This window comes from Durio zibethinus, chromosome 4 (genome assembly GCF_047325235.1).
Source record: "Durio zibethinus cultivar Kanyao isolate XHJ-2024 chromosome 4, ASM4732523v1, whole genome shotgun sequence".
Taxonomy (NCBI): Eukaryota; Viridiplantae; Streptophyta; class Magnoliopsida; order Malvales; family Malvaceae; genus Durio; species Durio zibethinus.
In genome coordinates, this window is record NC_143165.1 from 8,742,916 (window position 1) to 8,766,281 (window position 23,366).

Here is a 23,366-nt window from a genome sequence, read left to right on the forward strand (position 1 = left end):
TCAATCATGCAATAAATCAGAGGATTGAGACTTGTCCATACTTAGTAAAAGCTTTCCATTTTATAATTTTTTGTTGGGCCTCCTAATTAGATTTAAAAATCTAAAATATAATATAAATACAAAATATAAAAACAATATAATTTTAAATTTTATTAATAATGTATTAATTTAATAAAATCAAAAAAATTATTTTTTATTTTAATATTGATATAAATTATGATATATAATTTTTATATAAAATATAATATAAATATATAAATTTTGTGAAAAAAACCAAAAGGAAAATCAATGAAAATTTCACTAGTAATTAGTAAACAAACCTGAGCAAAAACCCAGCAGGAAGAGCAGAGGATGAACAGTGTGTTCAATTATAGGGTATGGCAAAGAAATCAAATGGGAAAGGGGAATTTGATTGGAGGGTAAAAATTTGAGTTTTCCAGGATGTTAGATATTGGATGGTGATGCATATAATTGTGAAAACAGGGAGGGTTTGTCGTGTAGGAGACGACATGGGGTGGGATTTGCAGATAAGAAGGAGACTAAAACTGACATTTCATCAAGGGATTGAAAAAAATCAAGAATAAACAAAGGAAGGAAATGAAGGGGTTGTAGGGTAGGTACAGGATAGGACAGCCTTGTGTATTTTGCAATAACAAAAAACAAACAAAATCACTCTCTTGCTTTCTTTTTCTTTGCTTTGTCTTTTTTTTTTTTTTTAATTCTTAAAGGTTTAATTTTGCAAATTACTTTTAAAATATAGTAAAATATGGTTAGTTTAGCAATTGCTATAGCCATCGGAAGAAAAACATTTTAAGTTTGAAAAATGTGTTTAAAAAATGTGGTTAAAAATTTTAAAAATATATTTTGAATAATTAAAATATTTAAAAATATGTATTAATAAAATATTAAAATTTTAAGATAATGTAATTGATTTTTATCTTAAAAATATTAATTGAAATATTGATTAATTTTTTATTTTAGGTTGTAAAACCACAATTTTTATATGAAATATCAATTTATTTTGTTATTTAAAATTAAATTGAGTCAAAAATAATTTTTGGATGTAAAAATTGTTTGTAACTATAACTTTAAATTAAGCTTTAATATTTAAAATTTTAAATATATTTAATATAATATTTAAATTATAAATTTATTAATTAATATGATATTTATTTTTATTATAATTAATTTTAAATAATAATATATGGTTGAAAATAATATTTTAAATATATATTAATTAATAAATTTATATTTTAAATATGATATTAAATAATTTTAAATTTTAAATATGAAATTAAATATTTTATTATAATTCAATAAATTAGTCAATTGTGAAGCGCATATTCACAGACGGGGGGTTGAATCACGGTGAATGTTGGTACAAACTTGCTTTTTTGTGGACAGAACCTGATGCCCTTTTTGATGTGTGAGTGGGTGGTGCTGTTTTTCTCACCTTCTCATCTCTCTCTCTCTCTCTCTCAAAGCTTAAACAGTACTAAAAAACACCTCCTTTCTCTCATTTTCTCCTCAAAAACTCTCTTTGAAAACTGCAACTCAAATTCCCAAGGTTTGTGTGCCCTCATCTTCTCTTCTACCTCCTTCATTCTGGATCTTCTCTACATCTACTCCATCTGCTGTTGTTCAAAGCATCCATCTTTTCTCCTGTGTCTCTTGTTGGACTTGATCCTTTTCACTTGTGTTGAACGTTGAAACTCTCTTTGTCTTTTGAGCTTCTGGCTTCCTCCAACTATTTGAGAAGGAGAAGGAGAAGGAGAAGGAGAATCTAACCCATGGTCTGATTCAACTGTTTGAGATTTGGGTTTTTTTTTTTTGTCTGAATTCTCAACTATATATCCAGTTCACTGTGTCCATTTCCTTTGCTCAGCTTCAGATTTTCCCATTTATATAGTACTCTTGCCTTTATTCTTTCTTATCTTATTATCTTCCTTTTTTATGTGATTTGATCATTTCTTGAGACTTTGGTAGTGGATGATGTTGCTTTTTTTCTGGGTTCGCCCACATAAAATAACGCTCATCATGAACTTTGGACTTTGTTGAGCAACATCTTTCCTTGCCGGTTATGTTCTTTGCTTGTTATGCTTCGTATTCACTCTTACCTTCACATAAAATAACGTTTTGGGCTGCTCTAGAATCTCCGAGTGCCTTATTCTTGTGGGTCTTCCTAGAAACTCATGATCTCATCTTTCTTCTCCTCTCTATTGCAGGCTAAACAGATGAACTTTCGAGTGGGGGTTTTTGATCTTTGTGAATACTGATAGCCGCGGCTGCTGCTTTGTTTGGAGGTTTGGGGTTATCGGAACTGCTAAAAGAGAGAAATAAGAGACAGGCAAAGAGGAAGAGAGAGAGGGGTAGTGTTATGCTGAAGATAAGGGGCAGTGCTGGAGATAGAATCAGTATCAGTGTGCTTGTGACTGTTGTAAAAACAGCACAAGAAGAGAGAAGCTTTTCATCAGATGTTATCCGTTGAAAACCCTCCACCAGATCCCCCATGTCCTTGCCAATTTCTGCAGCTGAAAAGTGGTAGTGATGAAATTGAGAGACCTCCTCATAAGCTTCCCTTGCGTGAGCTAGATCTGCTAAAGCAGCCATCACTTGATAGTAATCATAACCAGCATCATCATACCCCACTCCCCAAATTCTCCATAAGGTGATTTAATTTGATTTCCTCTATATTGCTTTCTCTTAAGGTTCAGAATGAATAGTAACTTTGTTGCCTTTTTTCATGGCGTTCTAACAGCTTCTCTTTGATCTCATCTTAAGACTTTTGTTGGGTCAGATCCAGAGTTTGATGTTGCCTGGTGGTTCAGTTCAACATGGGGCCTAACTATTGACACACCCCCAATCTTGTCCCTATTATGCTCTTTGGCTCATGAACTCGTTCACGACTCTTAATTCCTCCAGCCATAAGATGATGTTTAGTCAACTTGTACTTGGCTGCTATTTCTTGATTGTGTCTTTTTCATTTCACCTCACTTTGTACATGGGATTTTCTCTTGGAACAAACTGCTGTGAAGTTTTTTTTTTTTTTTCCCTTCTGGGATCCAGTTTAATTGATCACTGAATCTTAGGTCTTGTTTTTCTTGGCTGTTTCTTTACTGATGTGTCCCCTCCTTCCTGATTTAGCATATAATATCGGGGTCTTCTGAATTTCAACCTCTGGTTCCCCCAAGAAAGCTCTTGGATGAGTTATTACTTCTTTTATTATTAAATTGTTCATAATTTATCCTAGTTTCTAACGACAGAGAACATCTTGTACTGTAGAGATTATGTGTTCAATGCCCGGAGCAAGGATATCAAGAAGAGTTGGCCGTTTTCTCAAAAAAATTTGCGACTTTGTTTGAAGCATGGCTTGAAGGATCCATTGCCACCTTTTCAGCCTTTTGATACAGTAAGAAACCAATTCATAGAGAGATGTGCGATTGAAACCAATCCATTTGAGAAGCAAAATGCAAGGAAAGTCGATGAAGAAGTATCTGGCTCGAACCATCATGTGGTACTAGAGTCATCAGATGATGCTCACTCACACCATAACCTAGCAGGTGCTTGCATAGACAATAGCTCGTGCAGATCCGGAGGAGAACATGAAAATGATTTACCCTTCACAACAACAAGTGTTTCTCAACCTGAAATAGACTCGGTTCTCATTAACAAGCAGTCCAACTTACCAATCGAATCCAATACGTCAGTGGAAGCATCAGCCGAAGTTCAAGCATCTGGCATTTTTAAGTCCCAAAAGACTGAAAACACTACCCGACCCTCAGGCAAGAAGTGCAGAGTAATAGTGAAATTTGGTGCCCATTCTGATCGTTGCTCGACTGAAGATATTGCTCCGAATTGTACCATGGTATCAGAATCCATGGCTTCAAAAGTTTGTCCTGTTTGTAAAACTTTTTCGTCCTCTTCGAATACCACCTTGAATGCTCATATCGATCAGTGCCTTTCTGTTGAGTCAACTCCCAAATGGACAGTGGATTCTAATCTTTCCAGGCATAGAATTAAGCCAAGAAAGACAAGACTGATGGTGGATGTATATGCTACTGCCAAACCGTGCACATTAGAAGAACTTGACCGGAGGAATGGTACAAGCTGGGCCACTGCATCAAACATTCCTCCTAGACAGGATTCTGAGAGGGTTGAAAAATATGTAGAAGGGAAAAAGCAAAGAGTTTCCCCAATTAATCCTGAGGATGATGGTGATGTAGGCGCTGTTTATATTGATGCCAATGGTACCAAACTTCGGATTTTATCTAAGTTTAATGACGTGCCACAAGTGTCAAAAGTTGGAGATGTTGTTGAACAGCACAAATCTTTGAAAGGAGGTAAAGGAAGCAAATTCTTTTCAACCAAAAAGAAAAGGTGCCATGCCCCAAAACATCACAAGTATCTTAAACTTGCTCCTCAAAGTAGAAAATTTTTCTCACAGAAGACTCGTTCTTCAACGGTATGTCTCTTTCTTTTTTTTATACGTGTCTTACCAGATTGTTTCATATTTCTGCTCTTAGATGCTTTTGATGAAATCTTCAGAAAGAAAAATTTTCAGCACATATTTGTTGTTTACCTAGCTGATTGGGTTATCTTGCTAAATGCCTAGAAAACAAAAATATTTTTAAAGTGAAAATTAAACAGCCTTATATGCCATTCGTTGCAGTATTCTCTCCATGTTTTTTTAGTTTGTGATTGTAAGTTTTGCAGTGACGGCGGTGTCCACTTAGCAGCCAGAATAATAGAATATAAAAGAAAAATGTTTTCTTGAGCTAAACAAAATTTAACTTTTCATCTTTGATGCAAGTTTTGTAATTGAAGAACTTAGTGTTGGTAACCCATATAGTTGCTATACTCTTCTTAAATAGATTGTTGGAGCTCAAGAAGAAGAAGGGTGTTGTGGAATAGAAGAAAGCTGCAAGAGTAAGGGACCACATGTGCCAAAAAAAATCAAATCCAGTGATTCTATAAGGTTTAGGGATAGGGTTTGCTCTAAACAAGCAGGTCTTTTAAGGAAGCCTAATAATCAAGATAGACATCGACCTTTGATTTGTAAACGGCATGTTACTCAAGACTTGTGGGTTCAGAGTGAACAATCGCATCAAGTTGATCATGTTGTGGAGAGAAATTGTGTTCGCATGTTTAAAAATTCATCTGAAAATCCTATTTCTTCTCCTGAGACATGTGAGAGGGTAGAGAAGCCTGTTTATGAAGCTCCAGTTATTAATAAGAGGGAGCGTTCTTTGGGAAGAAAGAGAGTAAGGAGTCCTTTATTTGGAGCCAGACTCCGTAGCAAGGTGGAGAGGTCTTTTCACCCACTTAAGCAAAATGCAAATCAGTTCAGCAAAGACAATCTCCATCTAGATGAGGATCATAGGGTGAGATCTCTAAACTCAAGTGGAAATTGCACATCTTCATTGCGCAAAAAGATGGTTGATATTGATGCAAATAGTAATCCTGATACTCCTGCAACTGCTACTCCAACTTTTAGTCATCATTCTTTTACATCCAAATGCTTTAGATTTTCCTCACCAAAGAAAAATGTGCTGTCTGCTAGCAGCAGGTCATCCGTGGTTGAGTCTAGGTCTAACTTGGTTAAGAAATATTCAACAAGGGAGAGTCAGTTGGATTTTATGGCAGAAATAGATGAGGAGGCAGTGGCCTGGGGTCCGGAGGCCTATCAAGAATGTGACTTGGTGCATGATGTTACTAAAAAGCAATGTGTGGGGAAAGAGATTACTGAAGAACTGTCATTTGGTGGCAGCAGTGTCCAGGGAGCCGGAGAACAAAGAGGAAGAAGAAGTATTTCCCAAAGGGAGGAAACAATGGCTTTGAAGAGCATACAATTGGCACCTCACTGTTATGATCATGATGAGAGGGAGAACACGGATTCTTCTGCAAGAGACAGTGAGGATATTCTGGATAAATTTGATGGTTTGGAAACTGTTGAGGAGAGGGTTACTAATTTGAGTCAGTCAGTAGAAACCAAGTTTAACAAACTGAGTAATCTTTCCAAGAATAGATCCAATTCTTCACAGTCTAATGAAGATCAAGATGGGCCTTTGTGTGGGGATCAAGGACTGGATGACCGTAGTGGGCCAAGTCTTGTTGATAAATCAAACATGTTTTGTGCTGAAGTTGGCCATGGTATAATTGGACAAACTGCTACTACCAGAGAAGAACTGGATTCTGATGAAGCACAAGGGAAATCTTTTCCTGAGGTTGATCCTATACCTATTCCTGGTCCACCGGGCTCATTTTTGCCTAGTCCTAGGGATATGGGCTCCGATGATTTTCAAGGGAATTCATCATTGACCACCAGCAGGATTCAATCCTCTCAAGATCAGCTTGATTTTGTAGATGGGGAGTCATCCGATTCACCCATATCTGCAGTGTCAATAATCTCTAATTCTGTGGAAGCTAGGTCAGATTTGAAGTATGCAGAACCATTAGCATTTGTTGTTGCTCCTGCAGCTCTAGAAAAGGATAGGTGTGGCTACTGTATTGCAAAGTCTGAGCCCTTATTTGAGAATTGTGCTGTGGTTCCACAGACAAGTGCAGGACCAGAAAGAACTTTTGAAGGAGAGAAATTTAGAGTCCATAGGATATGTTTTGAAAATAGACCTCTCATTTTTAAAAATGATGATCAGCCATGCTGTTGCCAAAGAAAAGAGAGATCCTCTCACGGTTTTGCCCTAAATTATCAGGAGTCACAGCTACTAACGCGACGACCAATGGCTTCAATGATTCCACCTGCCATGCAAATTGGTTCCAATCCAAATATCACTCCTAATAATTTGGATGCAAGGCCAGAAACATTTTCTCTGAATAGCAGTGCAAGTTTAGGATCTGAACAAATGGTTCTTCCTGTCATAAAACCCCCCGCAGGCCCCTTGCCTTTTAAAGGATGCCTTGAATCTGGTGTCAAGCTTTCCAGTCGTGGTGACTGTGATTCTGCTACTCCATCTTCTTCTAATCCCATTCTCAGGCTGATGGGAAAGAACTTAATGGTGGTTAACAAAGAGGAAGATGCATCTAAGCCATTTGGTCAGGCCCAGTCATGTGCCCAGAGTAATTGTCCAACTCCTAGCTTTCCAACTTCTTCTGGAATCTCTCCTAGCAATACCTGGAATCAAGGTGGTCTGTCCTTCCATCATGCAATGCATCAGGATTCTTTAATCTTTGATCAGATTCCAAATGATTTGGTGGGGCAATCTTTGGATGTCCGATTGACAAATGGCTATAGAAACTGTGCAAATCTTGCAACACCACAAACGCTTGTGCAATTTCCACCTGGCATGTTTCTCGATGAGCATATGGATGGTGGTTTCACAGTGTCCACTGAGCTGCAAAAATATGGAGGTAACCATAATATGCCACGTCGGCCAAATAGACCTAAGAACAAGCTAGGTCCAGCAGCAACATATGATATGGAGAAAGTTGCAACTCTAGACTGCCGATATTGGAATGGGGATTCTGCTGTTTCCGGCAAGGAAGTCATTGTCATTGATGATGCTCCTGACAGTGAAACCAACAAGACAGCTGACATTGTCAATCACTATGAAGGCTTGAGGGAAAGCCAACTAATATCATCTGGTCTTTCAATGCCATTAGTTCCTAATAGTAGTGCAAGGCACAGGAATCCTTTTTCTCTTTATCAGTCAGAGGACTCTTTACTAGGTGACCCAACAGTGGTGGCAAATAACAACCTTCATGCAACCCCACCTTCCAGACGAACCAATGCAAGTCCTGTTAGGTGGGATTGCACTTCAGAAGGTTCAGGTTTGATGCAGCGGGGTCCTTTTATGGCTGTATCGCCATCAACAAGCCATCTCGGGTCTGCACTTTATTATTCTCCTAGTTTGTCTTAGCAGCTTTGCTTGGGATGGGAGTTCTTAGATGGTCTGTGCATCGGCAGGTTTCTTATCAAACGTGTACTGAATCTTGAGCTTCTCCATGACTACTGACAGAGAAACTTTTGGAGTTCAAAAATGATTTTCAACAGCTAAAGTAATGGCAATTTGATTTAATAGATTCGGTGCAAGTTCAACAATTGAGATCTCAGAGTTTGTATTTTTTTTTTTTTTTCACTTACTGTTGGGCAAAAGTCTATGCAGTTTTTGAGGCTTCTGCTTAGACTACTACAAAGTTATCCCAAAGACCAGATAATGTATAAGCAATCCTCGAATAAAAACTGACGAAGGGACCTGGGCTTAAAGCCAATGGGGTTGAAAGTGTTCCTATAGAAGTATTTGTCTTGTTTTTCTAATTTTATTTATTTTTGTTAGAACTGTTTTCACGTTCTGAAATCACTTGCATTTGATTCAAAGCAATGCTTTTGTGAATCTTACTAATGAATGGTGTAGGCATTATGGTCAGTGATCAGTTTCGATGTTTATTCAAAGTGGGGTATTGTAAATAATTTGTATTGTGATGAATTATTATAGTTGTTCATCAGTTGATCATGAACTCAGGGTCAATAAAAGTCGATAAAATTTATTGTTGCATGTCATTGTGACAACATAAAATCTGTACAACATAATATAGATACCAATAGTTCTGAGTGTGGTACTGCTATCCTGGAGTACATGTTGAAGATGGATTGTAATAGAAGGGCTTTCAGTTTATATGTTTCACAGATGAGCCATTGACAAGTGATCAGGGTAAGAATCTTGCACGGCAGCATCAGCATGCATGTCTGACACCATATTAGTGTTATAAATTAGAACATCGAAGATGCTTCGGATGCTATTATAGCCCTATAAATTATATAGGTATATGGTATAGATATTCTAGACTTTAGGCGTAAAATAATCTTTTTGGTGATTCTAAAATATTTTAGCATTGTAAGGGCATTTTTGTTTTTTGATCAATATGACGTGGCAAAACCATATTAGGCGAGGTGCGCGGCTAAGATTCCCAGATCTACACTTCCCGCGACTGCCAAAATAGATGACCAGCCCGTCCCACATTCATGGTACTTGACCAAGCTAGCATGCCATCTGACCATCGAAGACTATTAGGCTATTCAGCCGCGATTCATCTCACTTCAGGCCTAGCTCAGCCGCGTTAGCTCAAGTATAAATACCCCATCTCTTCTCTTTTCAACAAAGATTAAGTCACTCATTTTTATCATTCTCACATTCTTCACTTTCTTTATTTTTTTCTCTCTTCCTTTACTTTTATGACTTGAGCGTTATGTTTTACGAACCTCTTTAGTTTTAAGTGTTTGAGATCAGTTGGATTACTCGTATAAATAATATACATCAATGTGTTTGACATCCAATCCAAGAAGGGAGGATGGTAATTAGAAGAATTATATATTTATTAAGATCATATTTGATATATGATTATCTTATATCATGTTCACTTTTTGTCTAAAAAAAAAAAAAATAAGATGATAATGATTTTATATCATATTTAATTTATATATGAAAAAAAATACAATTAAAAAAGATATTAATCATTCTTTCAAAGTTAAAAAAATTATTTTAAATTCATAAAATTAAATTTATATATACTATTATAATCTTAAAAATTATATCAATAATTTAAATTATATAAATTTTAAAAAATAAGTTTAATCAATAAATAAACTTATTATATCTTAATATTTATATATATAAATAAAATAAAATAAAATAATTTTATTATATTTTATCATAATCTTATACACTATCTTAAAAGTAAATAGATAATAGACCAGTACACTTAATGATGGTTTTGAAATCAGTTGATGCGTGGTCGGATTGGGACTTAGGAGACGAGAGTAGAAATTAATGGAGTTCTGCATATAGGAACAAATTGTAGGACCCCATCCCCGAAACCACAAACAAGCTTTAGGAGTGGTTGCAGTTTTTATGGTCATAATAACTCAAAATATAAAAGCATGGAAGTTTTGCCATGAAAATGAAATATAGCCGTTATAGAACAAGACAGTACGAAACTCACTCCAGTACACTCATGATTGTGCTCAACAAAAAAACAAAGAAAATGCAAATGGCCGTTGTATAAGCAAAAATATCTTTCACTTTTGGAAAGATGAAGCCGAAACAAAAGAGGGAAGATATATAGATATTATTCATATATATTTTATTATTTTTAAAATGTGATTAGGTAACAGTTTTAAAAAGATATAATGATTTGGATTAACCATTTCATATAATCCTTATTCATTCTATCTTAACATTTTTATACGAATTAATAAAGAAAGAAAAAAATGAAATTTAATTAATGAATTATTATTTACTTGTAGTGTAATTAAGGTTTGTTGTAAACTTGAACTGCCACGAATACCACAATGTTGAACCTTGCCAACGATAGTTGGCCCCCAACAATTAATACTAGTATATATTAATTACTTTGGTACAAGCTCAACTCTGACTAGGATACGTGGATAAATTTTTTGTATAAAATTTATGTTCATGGGAATTGGATAATCATCGAGGATTTAAGTTTTTAGTGATATATTTTTTAATATATAATAACGTTTATAAATATTATTAAAAAATTTATAATGTTTGTAAAAAATATTATTAAAAGTATTAATTACACACACATTAAAAAAAGTAATGATATTTTTTATAAAATATTACTGTTTTAATAATACTTATATCTAAAAAATATAATTAATTTAACATGTTTATATAAAAAAATATCATTAATATAATGATATTTATATTATTATTATTATTATTATTATTATTATTATTAAAGAATTTTATACATTTCTTTGAAAATCAAAATATTCATTTCCATATCCATGGACATATTGTTCTAGATTTGGTACGGCATTATTTGTATTTTTTTTAATATATTTATTGATTTTTTTCATTTTTCTTATATATAAATATTTCTCCATGTGCATAGAAATTAATTTTGTTTAATTAAGTTGTAATCTATTATAGTAGACATTTTGAAGCTGAAGCCTCGTCTCTCTCTCAAGCCGCCTCCCCACCCCCCCCCCCTCTCTTGTCCAGAAATTATTACATAAATGTAGTACATCTTTCCCTAATTTATGGCTGACGTGCATAAAAAACCTATTATTTCCTTAATTTGATAATTTAAAATATAATATAATGATATAATATAAAATTAATCTAAAAAATATATAAAAATTATATAGATTAAAATTTTAATAAAAATTATATATAAATTTAATAAAAATTAAAAAGATATATTAAATTTTTTTTATATCGACATAAATTATAATTTATAATTATCATACAAAACATAATAAAAATATATGAATTGATAATATTTTATACCGTAAAAATACATAAATTATATAAGTTTAGTAGCAAACAAAGTCTTCTTAATTATTACTAATCAATAATTTATAATTATTTTAGTTTTAGAAGAAATTAATTGACACTTGAATTAAAGTGTTTAACTAAATGATAAGTTTTCTTAATTACGAGATTTTGATTGAGATAAATTGTTAGGTTCATTGTAGAAATTTTTATGGATTGTGTTAGTTGGAGTACAATATAAGATTATAGTATTTCCAATTAATTAGATTCATGGACATTATTAATTAATGTTTTTTTTTATTTTAAGCTACATGAATCTAGTTAGTTATAAACTTAATCATTTATGAATCCATGAACTCAATTAATTACGGATAAATATATATTTTTTTAATATCATTTAAATATATATATAAATTTGATATGATAATTACGGATAAATGTATTTTATATTTGATTTATATATATAAATTATAATACGATAATTTTTATATTTTATAAATATTTTAAACATATACGACATGCTGTAATAAAAAACAGATAAACATAAATACACAAATTGGTAGATGTAATCATAAGGCAGTGCCCAACCGTTGCACATACATAGTAGTAGAGCTACATTTATGTCTATAGAAACTGAAATGAAATTAATGTTTCTTGTTGTTCCCATTTGTCTGGGTTGAGTTGAGTGGTCTTCATGAGTGTGAGCGTTGGACTTAACTTTGGGACTGCCACACTATGTTGTACAAATTCAATCTAATAATAAATTTTACAGTTTAATGGTTATCCAATGCATTGGAGAATTTATTTGCCATTGGTTATTCCTACAAAATTATTCTGTTTTTAAAGCCAACGGTTATGGGATGGACATCGACGTTATCCAAAACTTGCATGTTGATGGCTCACTTTACCCATCACAAATGCTTCCACGTTGGAGACAACCCATTTCCGTAGTCAAACACACTCCACCAAACATGGGACTTCTCTTCCTTTTCTCTTTTATCAAATTAGTATAGAACATGAATTTAACATGTCAAATTTGTTTCAACAAAACAAACACGAAACATTTTTTTTATTGTCAAACTCATATAATTTTTTTAAAATTTTAAATCATGCGACTAATTTTGTGTTTTTTTCATGTCATGTCATAATAGTTTGTATAAAATTGTTAGGTTTAATCCCAGTCCATCATTTTCAGTGTAGGATACATTTTACACTGGTTGCTGTAGGAGTTTGTTTTCCCCAGCATTCTGTGTTTGGATCATATGCCGTGATTCAACAAATCTAATTCAAGTGAAGAATGAAAACTACAAAATTCATCGCTGTATTTTACGTTGTGTACAAAAATGAACTTCTATTAAGAATCAGCTACATCATATCTTGCTCCTCATTCTCACTAACTTGGCAAGTGTTTCTTGAGCAGCCAAGGTGTGTGCATGATTGTGCCCGAGCATTACTGTCCGAATACTGATACAAGTTCTGCACAGTTCTTCACCGCTGTCAAAATGGCCACCCCTTAACAGCAGCTTTGCTCTCGTTTCCAATAGAGTAGCCTTCAACAATGTAACATCTTGCCACACGTACTCGTCCACCCTTTGATTACCCTGTAACTTCTTTTTCCAGCAAAGGGATCCATGGCACCAGTCTTGTACTTGTGATACAAATGACTTTTCTACTTCCTCCAACACATTTGTGCACACCTTCAATAACTCCAATGCCGAGTTGCATCTTGAGAATGTTGTGAAGGCTATGATTGCTAACGGTAGTGCCGTTTTCTTGATGTACAAAACCATATCAATTGCTTTTAATTGCACTATTGGGGGCTCGGACTTGAATCCGAATACAAGAAATGCAGAAGCCCATAGATGATCAGAATTCAGCAATGGATTCCCATGTTTTCTTATGCCTTGGACTGTGGCTTTAGCAGCGGATAAGCACTCTTTCCTCTTTGCAAACGATTGAGTTATCGGATGGAATTGAATCCAATATCCACTCTGTCGATTCACTCTTCTTGCCAATCCTAGTTTTACTAGGAGAATGGCAGAATCTTCTTCACTTTGATTAGCTAAACCACATCCACCACAGCAACTGGACACGAGGCTCAGGCAGTTAGTCCACCTTCTGAATCGATTTCCAGCAAGAGGCATGTACTTAGCTGCAGTAGCTAGCAAATTTGCTGAAATGGGTGATGGGGCAAACCAAGGACCAACAAGAAGCATTCTTGAGGCGAGAATGTTCCTTCTCCCATTAACTTGCTGCAAGACCTCGAAGCAAAAACATAGAATTTTCATCAGGAAAGGGTTGGTTTTGCAGTATTGGTCACCTCTAGTGCTTATAGATGATGAAGTGGAACCATCTTCAAGGGAGACCTCGTTCACAGCTTCAAAGAGTGCAGATGGAGAAATGGAAAGTTCCGAAAGCAGTGAACCAATAATCCACAAACCAAAGCTCAATCTTCCCAATTTCTCATCAAATTTTCTCAAGAACTCCAACTCCGCTGCCGGATAATCTTTTTTCCTTCTTCCCCTTACTAAAATCATTGCATCAGATGAATGTAATGGAGGAAGCTGCTTTGTGTCAAAATTCATCACTTTTGATAGCCTAGTTGTGATAATCACATGAGACCCTCCGGTGTTCCTAGGAATCAAGTCATGCAGGTCTTTTCCTTCCCACCACTCTCGCTCTGTCTCAAGATTATCGATGATCAATAGATAAGGCATGTCCCGAAAGAGCTCTCTCTTCACTCGCTTGAATGCTTCAATTTCCTGCTCCTCAAAGCTTCGAATCTGGCCCCTTTCCTTTTCATCTTCAACACTCACATCCAATCCCAAGTTGAGTGATAAATTCAATATATTCTGCCGGAAATATCGAGCTTCTCCACCAACCCAAAGAACCATCTTATATCTCTGAGAATACCTATAGGCAAATTCAAGAGCAAGCTCTGTCTTTCCAATGCCAGGAACACCATTTATGCAAATCACACTGCTGCCTAAGCTCTTGTAGTTCCCACACTTTGCTTTCTTGTATTTGGACCTTTTCATTGAATTTCTTCCCATAACTTGTTCAACCCATGCTTCTAGCGTAGGCTCTTTGCACTTCCCATCACTTTCTTCATCGGCAAGCCCTTCAGATTGCCCACTTGCTTCACCTTTTATGATAGGCATAGAGCAACAATCTTGCTCAAGAGAATCAGCATGTCCAAATAGAGCAGTTTCAATCTCCATAATCTCCTTCTCTCTTCCCACAAAAAACCTGTTTCTTGGAAATGGCAGCTCCTCAAATGCTTCACCAGCAAAGTCTTTATCTGCCACACTCTTCCTTCCAAGCTTTGCTCTCAACATTCCTCCAGCTTTAGCTACACAGCTTCTCCAATTACCCTGATTGGCTTCCAGCTTGAACTCGTGACATTTGATTAGTCCGTCAATGGCTTCTTTGCATTCTTTACCGATTGAATTGCAGTTGAGAAGTCCCATGATCTCAGCTGGCCCCGTGTCAAAGAAGAGCGGAATCAAGTTCTTCTTTTGAGTAAAGAATCTAATTTCCTCCAAGCTGAGATGGTTGAGAAAGATAGAATTTGTGACCACCACAACTCCATATGTGACTGAGCAGATGACTCGGTCAGCGATCTCATGGCTCTGACTATCTGAATACTTGGCTCTATCTGCAACAAAGCAAGCAATTCCCCGAAGCTCCAGCTCTGACTTAAGCCACTTACAGAAGCGAACCAAGTTTGGATTTTGACCATGGAAGCCAATGAAAACATCACAGCTCCTGAGTTTGGCATTAGAAGCTGGAGAAACAGGAGTTTTGGTGAAGGAAATCCTAGGCACTGGAAATGAGAATGAGATGCGTGGAGCAGGATCTGGAACTGGAACACAAGTTACAAACTTGAGCTTCGGATCAGCAGGGTCAGGGTCATCAGAGTATTCATACAGGTCTGATGGTGGAGTGTATGAACTACTTGGCATGTCATCAGATTGTGAATAACCCCCTCTGCATGAGACTGGTGGCGATGGATGTATAACAAGAGTAAGGTTATCTTGTGGAGTTGAGTTATCTTGAGGTTTCGTGGTTGTGGCTCTCGGGGATATATATGGTGACTGCAAAGCTGAAACAAATGCTGACGATGGTGGGGACACCAAGGAGGGAGAGTTGTATGGAGATGACTCAATTGAGGTTTTCAAGCTTAAAGCATCTTTACCAGTTTTGCTGCAACATGAAGTCTTGATGGTGAGGCCGCTGGGATGGTTTTCCTGAGAAAGTTTGCCAATACCTGATACCGATACTTCTTCTTCACCCACAGACATGAAGATTTCGATGTCTGCAGCAGTGTTGTAGATCTAAGCTGTAGTGCTGTACTCTATAGCCTACACCATAATGGTTCTTTTCTCTTGTATTTTGAAAGTTATCATTACAGTTTAGAAGCTGATAAAAGCCTCTTGCATTACTTGCGTGACCAAAGAACCTGAGCCCTTCCTGGATTCTCAGTGCATTAATTTTATCTGACAGATATAATTGAGAGAGTGGCTGTGACCAAAGCCTATGGCAGAAGATGAATGCAACAGTGAAATCTGCATGTGGTATATCTTACTTGATATCGTGGGCCTCCCTTCCATCAGAGCTAGACCTGTTCCCTTGTGCCCCATGGTGGAGTAGATGTGATCGGAAGTATTAACAAAAAGAACAGTCCATTAAACCCCATAAACTGCAATCACCATTTAGTAATCATTTGATAGAGACCTGAATCATTCAAGCTTTGCTCTCAAAGACTGAAACAACAAATGGATGATATTAATTAATGTTTGATTAAAACAAAGACAGGAACAATGTTTCGACTCTTTCATATCTATGTGATATCCATGCCAGAAATGAGAAAACTGATGCAATATATATGTATAGAAATAACTTACTGGCCTTAGCTTTGTTTTTACTTTTGAGGCAAAGGAAAAGAAGAGAAACCCTCTGCTGCAAATCCTGAATGGCCATCTCCATCTTCTCTCCAAAAAGCAAGCTGTAGAGAATGGGGGGAATCTAATGTTGGGCTGGATCGGTGAGGTTTTGAACATATAATATTAGATAAATGCTTTAAAAGAAGCTGCAGACTGCGGAGGGTTAATGGTGTAGTTATTATTATATGATAAATTAAATAGATTATCTTGGGCTTCGGCCAGTTCATTTTGTTTTATGTGTTATACTATAATATTTCAGTTCTAAACCTAACGTGGGTAGGTTCTCATTTGCCACAGCAGCCAAAAATGGTCAGAAAAGAAAAATAATAAAAAAAAAACTCAGAGAAAATGACATTGTAAGCGTAACGATGAATATCATAGTTATGTTACTTCATATATTTATATTTATAAATTTCATATTTAACAGTATAAAATAAAAATATTATTTTATCATAATTTATATTGATATATTAAATATAAAATATATTTTTTATTATTATCAAATTTGTATATAATTTTTATTATTATTTTAATATATTTTTATATCACTTTATGTATCATATTTAAAATTATAAAATTTAATTTAAAATTTATTGGTAGTGGTTCTATTAAGGGTTCAAACAACATTAGATTAAAGCAATCCAAGTTAATATTGTCCATTGGAAAGCATTTATTTAGTATTATAGGGTTATGCGATCCATGTGTTGATATGAATGTTTACCCATCTGACACAATTTGAATCTATTTGCACGGGGAATTGGACAGAAGACCGGTCCAACTGAGAACTGACCAACTGCTATTTTTGATCTCCGCCCAAACATTATTGAGAAAATAAATCAAAACCTTTTCAGTGGTATTATTACTTGTCATTTGTCAATTCATGTATTTGAATGGTAACCGTACTGAACAAATGGAAAATGTTTAAAATTCAATTTAAATATGTATATTAAATATAATGATTGATTTAATTAGTTAAGATTTATTTTATTTAAAAAAAATTTTGAATTTAAATTTTATTGATGATTATTTATTAAGATAATTTCAAATGTATGATTTACAATAATTTATTTTATACTGTCAAATACAATAAATTTTATTTTGATTTGAAAAAGATTAAGTAATTTATCTATCTTATTTTTTTTATTAAAAAAAAATATTAAATACAAAATTTATTTATTTTTTTAAATTTATATGATTTTTATTAAAAATTTAAATAGTATTATTTTATTTTATATTATATTATATTATATTGTATTTAAAATTGTCACGTGTACCTTAGCTACTATTCCATTATTGCTTTCCTATTCGGGAGCTGAATCACAGCACTCACTGCTCATACAGGAAAAGCAGTCTGGCGAATCAATCTTTTTGAAAACCAATGGATTTAAAGCAGGTGATTTACGATTGCTCATCTCAGATATAATACCATATTTTTCCATTTGAGTAATGCAAAAAAATTAAAGAGGAAAAAGTAATTAGAAAAGAAGAAGAAAATTGCATATTTATAAAGATAATTCAAGTTGATAGGATCTGTTACAAATTACAATCCCACGTTTCTCTCTGTCACCCGTCTTGAATTTCAAATTTGTCAAACCAGATTAAGATGTTATGCGTCCATATTATTTAAGTTTAGAAGTGACTAATCAGTCAGTTCCATTATAAAAAATCGAAAATCAATTTAATAAATTTTTTTAAAAAATATAATTGAAATTAATCAATTCATTTCTAATAATTTTAAATAATCAAACTGATATAACATCAATCAATTTGATCGAAAGATCAAAAGTTTTCATCAGTTTTTTTTTTTTTTGTTATTAATTTTGCACAATAATTTTGCAACAATTTTTATTTAATGAAACTAAAGGCGACAGACGGGGCTACTTCAGGCTGGCTCAACTCGGTTTGTCTTCAAAGTTACATTATTGGGATTATGATTTTTTTTTTTCTATTTTTTTTTTAGTTCAGATTTTTTTTTTTATTTCGGATGATTTTAGATTCTTTTTTTTTTAATTCAAATAATCTCAAATATTGATTATTTCATATTCAAATTATTTTAGATTCCTCAGTTCAAGTGGAACAAGATTAAAAGAATTTAAATAATTTTAAAATTTTATAAGTTATGAACTTTTTTTTACAATTTCGAATGTAATAATTAATAATTGACTAAAAATATGACAAAAATATTAAAGTTTAAAATTAAAAAATAAAAAATATTTTCATATATTTATTATATAATAATTTTTTTATTTTAATATTATCCATTACTCTATTTAGAAAAATATTATCTATTAATTTTTTAATCCATCGTATAAATAAATATATAAATCTAATATATAAAATAAAAGTCCTAAATCATTAGGGCTACATGAAAAAAATCACTTTAAGAAAATAAAATCCACTAAATATTTATATAAATGGTTTTTTATCTTTAAGTCTTAACTCAATAATTCATTGAACCACCAGACACTTAACTTTAGCCACTTAGTCCAACAATTTTTCATTTTTATTTTTTTATTTTATTTTATTACATTTTAGTCATTATATTATAATTATTTAACAAATATTTCAATTTTTCAAGAATTTTTTTTACATTTATTTTGTTTTTTCATTTGGAAATAAATGAAATGCCAAATAATTAATAATATACACTGTTTGAGAGAATGTTCAATTAGAATGTTAGACTAAGAATATTCATCAATTAACAATTATCCAATTATAATACTAACTAGCAGACATTATTAAAAAAATTATCGACTATCATTTACTAAAAAATATTTAATATGAATAATTCATCAATTAATTAGTTCAATCGTATATTTATTTTGTTTTTAGTTTTTATATCGATTATTATACTAATATTATCACGTTTAATATAATCATATACAATGATTGATTAAATGTTTCATTAGAATCTTAATTTAAAAAAAAAAAAAAAATCGTATGCACCAATTGACCTTAACATAATAACGTTGGATGCATTCTTATTTATCAATTGAGCAAATTTCGCAAAGTTAAATAGTAAAATTATTAAAAGAGAATTAATTTGATCATTTTAACATTAAATTAAATATAATAACATTGGATATACACTAATTGACCTAATATTCAATTAAAATTTTAAATAGTATATATTATTAAATTAATTAATATAATGCTAATAACCCTAAACTCAACTAATGTAGTTATCTAAATATAATTAATTTCAATATCAATTAAATATAAAAATTAATTGTATTAAAATTATCACTAGCATAGTGTACTTCTAAATTATACTCTAATTTGCTCTTGCTAATAATTAATTTTATCATCAATATAATTTTGCTTATACATAATAACATTTTTATTTTTATTTAAGAAATATTTATTATTTATTATTATTTTTTAAAAATAGTCATATAATTATGGTTCGATTTTTTTTGGATTAAAATTTGATTTTTATGAATTTTAGTTCGAATAGATCTCAAGTTCGAACATCGTGGATTCGGGTCATTATGGGTTCGAGTTGTACCATTTTTAGGCTTTTTCTAATTCAGATATTTTTTGAGGTTTGATCTTTAACTTTTCTTAATCAATCCAAATTAATTTGGATTTAGTCACGGATCAACTTGAGCGAATTTTTGAATTTGAGTAAATTTTGCCAACTCTAAATAAAACTCATCTTATAATTTTGTTACCAATGTCATATTTATTAATTTTAAATTATAAATAAAAAATTAATATATTTATATTATATATAATATATTTAAAAATTTATTAAAAATATCGGTTAATTCGATTAATTTAATTATTATTTTTAAAAACTCAAATCAATCAAATATATTAATCGATAATTATCGAAATTGAATTATGCAAATCAATTTGACCGAATTCAATATTTTGATCAACCAAAATGATTCAAACCGACTTATGCTCAATTTACTAAAGAATTTTTTTTGGATTATTCATCTTTTTGTTTCACTGTTATGATTGTGTTTCAATTGAAGTTTTTGGCAAAATTTTATCTGACGCAAGCAAGCATCCTATCCCAAGGCCAAGAGCGAAAAAATTAAAATAAAATGGAAGAATGTGAATCAATCAAATATATACTGAGAAGCATTACTTCGTACAAGCAATTTAGGCCAAAAAATAAAGGAACAAAAAAAGCATTTTAGGCCAACACAGATGCTCTTTAAACAAAGGCCATTGGAACCAGGGTGTTTGCCCTCCTTTATCCTAATGCATCATCTCTTTCTTCCTTTAAAAGTTTTCTTTTACTTTCTTTTGGCAATAGAATCTATAAGCTCCTCCACTTTGTAATCATATAGTTATATTAAAATTATTTAAAGTTAAACTCCGAATTTAACTCAATTTATTAACTTTTAATATATAATATTTATTAAACTTAATATTCAAATCTTAACACTTAAGTAAAAAATTATTTGAAGTTGATGAGTCTGCACTTCGCAAAAGGTGGCTGTTTTAATAAAACCCACACGAGTTCAACTCTCCAAAATATTTATCCTACGCCATAGTCTCTTTTTTTTTTTTTTTGGGCCAATAGGCAAAGCCCTTTCATTGTGAAAAGCTGTCTCAGCATTGTGAAAAAATTATCATCATTGGAGCTTTATCTCAATCCATCAAATATAAAGCGGCAATGGAATCTCCATTGAAACATCATTGGCTGCAAAAAGGAATCCAACTCAGCCGTTGTTTTCTTATGAAGGTTGAAATTTTAGACCATATAATAACATGATGAAGCAAACGGACTAAGATTTTTAAATTTAAAATTTAATTAAATTAAATTATATAATCATTTTTAAAAAATGATATCAAGTAAATTTAAATTTTAAATTTTAATGCTTATAATCTGTTTTTTTATTTTTAAATTATGATCACTTTTTTATAAAAAAAATAAATCTGAATTTAACTCAATTTATTAATTTTTAATATATAATATTTATTAAATTTAATATTCAAATCTTAACAACTAAGGAAAAAATTATTTGAAGTTGATGAGTCTGCACTTCTCAAAAGCTAGCTGTTTTAATAAAACCCACATGAGTTCTACTCTCCAAAATATTTATCCTACGCCATAGTCTCTTTTTTTTTTTTTTTTTGGGCCAATAGGCAAAGCCCTTTCATTGTGAAAAGCTACTCATTTTGATCATTTCCTGAACTTTTTAGCCTATTTTTTCTCTATCCTTTTTAATCTTTTAAATATCGAAACACAAACGTCAAAATCACTTTCGTCCTTTGTTCTTGACTATCATTTACTCCTTGCAGGTACTTACCTTGAATCTGCTTTCAGTGCAAACACTATCTATATTTATATCTATTCTGTTTAACTATATTATCATTTATATTTATTATTAGTTGATTTCAATTTACTAAAAAAAAAGTTTGATAAGATTAAGAGTTTATATTTGATATATTATTAGTATATAAATTTTATATATTATTAATAAATCAGATAATATTATTTTATTAATGAATAAATATTAATTTTTAAAATTAATATACAAAAAATTAATTTAAAAAAAATTTACTTATAAATAAGACATCATCATTTGATTTATCTCATTAATAAAATGACATAATTTAATTTATTAATAATATATAAAATTTATACACTGATAATATATTAAATATAAATATTAAAATTAATGTAATACAATTATGCAAGAGTAATTAAATTAATATATAACCCTCATAATCATGGGAAAATATATGTTTGAGATTCCTTGTAAACTCCATTGATTAATTATGTTATGATAAAAAAAAATTAGATTAAAAAAATTAAAATTTAATCATTAAATTAAAAAATTAACATGTTATCGTAAAACTACATGATTTATTATTGTTTTCATTTGCAATGAATCCCTAATTTCCAAGTTACTATTTAGGAAAAAGGCCATTCTCCATCGCATCCTCATATCTCTTCCTATTTCTAAAAATAAAAAATAAAAAAAAAACTAAAGGCCCATCCCATCTCACCACATTAAAAATCTACCACAGCAAGATACAAATCCAAAGATGAACTACATAAGTTAAAGTTAGTTTTATTACAAGAGATTATGATTGGTGTATTATCAGTATATAAATATTATATATTATTAATATATTATAAATTATTATATCATGAATTAGTAAATTTAAAGTTTAGAGTTCTTAAAAGTAAATATTTTAAAATTTAAATATTTCATCATGTTAAAGCTTTTTAAATTTTAATATTAGTTATTAATGATGTTACACTTAATATAAAATATTTATATATTAATAATATATTAAGTATAAAACCTTAATTAATCTAAAGAAATATTGAAACCAATTTTTTAAACAAACAATACATAAATAATTGACATAAATATGAAAAAGTCTCTAAACTAAAATTAAATAATTATATAAAATTTTTTTATTTTTTTTTACAATCAATTGAGTTTTCAAAATTTTATTTTCACTAATTAAACTCTTATTAGTTAAAAATTATTATCCATCAATATTGATTTTCATTCGGTCATAATTTAATTAAGTGGAAATAAATATTTAAAAATTTGATTGATTTTAATAAAATAATAAAAATTTAAAAATGATTTAATTTTTATTTAGAGACTTGCTTATGTAATAATTATGTTATACGGAGTTCTTGTCCATGAACGAACGAAGGAAAGAAGAATTCAGAAAGGGGCAATGCAGTAATTCCAGCCGCTCTCCATCTCTCATTACCAAAATCTGGCAACGTCCGATTGGATTTACAACGTAATCGAGTCGAGTCGATACAGTGAAAAATTTGAGTTTGAGTTTGAGTTTGAGTTTGATTCTTTACTCGCGATTTGATATTCACCTCGAACTTGATCAAATTTTATTTTTTTAGCTCGATTTTAATTTATGATCAAATTCGAATTACTCGAACTCGTTTAATTAAATTCGAAAATATATAAAAATAAATTTAATTCTTATATTCGATAAAAATTTGATTATTTGTGTTTGAGTTCGAACTTGAATTCGAGATATTTTATTAATTAAAATAATAAAAAAAATTTAAATATAAAAATTCGATTATGCTCGCGAGCTACTCGAATTATATATAAAAATATTCAAATTCAACTCAATCGATGAATCAAACTATTCGAATTCGAACTCAACTCGATAATTATCGAACCGAATTCAAATTTTATTTAAATCAAAC

The 23,366-nt window shown here is 31.5% G+C and overlaps 2 protein-coding genes across 6 annotated transcripts; one reads left to right on the forward strand and one right to left on the reverse strand.

Moving 5' to 3' along the window:
* Nucleotides 1-1,424: 1,424 nt before the first annotated feature.
* Nucleotides 1,425-8,336, forward strand: LOC111287114 (uncharacterized). 4 transcript variants are annotated; one of them, XM_089759391.1, is made up of 4 exons: nucleotides 1,425-1,793; nucleotides 2,226-2,668; nucleotides 2,759-4,462; nucleotides 4,872-8,336. In XM_089759391.1, exons 3-4 carry the CDS (start codon nucleotides 3,863-3,865, stop codon nucleotides 7,872-7,874), a joined length of 3,603 nt encoding a protein of 1,200 aa, XP_089615517.1. In that variant the 5' UTR covers nucleotides 1,425-1,793; nucleotides 2,226-2,668; nucleotides 2,759-3,862; the 3' UTR covers nucleotides 7,875-8,336. The 4 variants fall into 4 exon arrangements, with proteins under 4 accessions (XP_089615517.1, XP_022733094.2, XP_089615518.1 ...); XM_022877359.2 differs by having other exon boundaries at nucleotides 3,283-4,462; XM_089759392.1 differs by having other exon boundaries at nucleotides 1,425-1,567.
* A 4,174-nt stretch (nucleotides 8,337-12,510) lies between these two features.
* Nucleotides 12,511-16,353, reverse strand: LOC111288021 (P-loop containing nucleoside triphosphate hydrolases superfamily protein). Of its 2 annotated transcripts, none has more exons than XM_022878764.2 (2): nucleotides 16,163-16,353; nucleotides 12,511-16,021 (listed from the first exon to the last, which is right to left on the reverse strand). In XM_022878764.2, the coding sequence occupies exon 2, from the start codon at nucleotides 15,557-15,559 to the stop codon at nucleotides 12,626-12,628; it is 2,934 nt and encodes a 977-aa protein (XP_022734499.2). In that variant the 5' UTR covers nucleotides 15,560-16,021; nucleotides 16,163-16,353; the 3' UTR covers nucleotides 12,511-12,625. The 2 variants fall into 2 exon arrangements, with proteins under 2 accessions (XP_022734499.2, XP_089616444.1); XM_089760318.1 differs by having other exon boundaries at nucleotides 12,526-15,957; nucleotides 16,163-16,239.
* Nucleotides 16,354-23,366: the final 7,013 nt, after the last annotated feature.

Excerpts from the sequence above, each read along its gene's own strand:
- LOC111287114 (XM_022877359.2), top strand. The coding sequence starts at position 2,475 with ATGTTATCCGTTGAAAACCCTCCACCAGATCCCCCATGTCCTTGCCAA. Across the intron at positions 2,669-3,282 it reads CTCCCCAAATTCTCCATAAG|AGATTATGTGTTCAATGCCC; the intron begins GTGATTTAATTT and ends CTTGTACTGTAG. Across the intron at positions 4,463-4,871 it reads AGAAGACTCGTTCTTCAACG|ATTGTTGGAGCTCAAGAAGA; the intron begins GTATGTCTCTTT and ends CTTCTTAAATAG.
- LOC111288021 (XM_022878764.2), bottom strand. The coding sequence starts at position 15,559 with ATGTCTGTGGGTGAAGAAGAAGTATCGGTATCAGGTATTGGCAAACTT.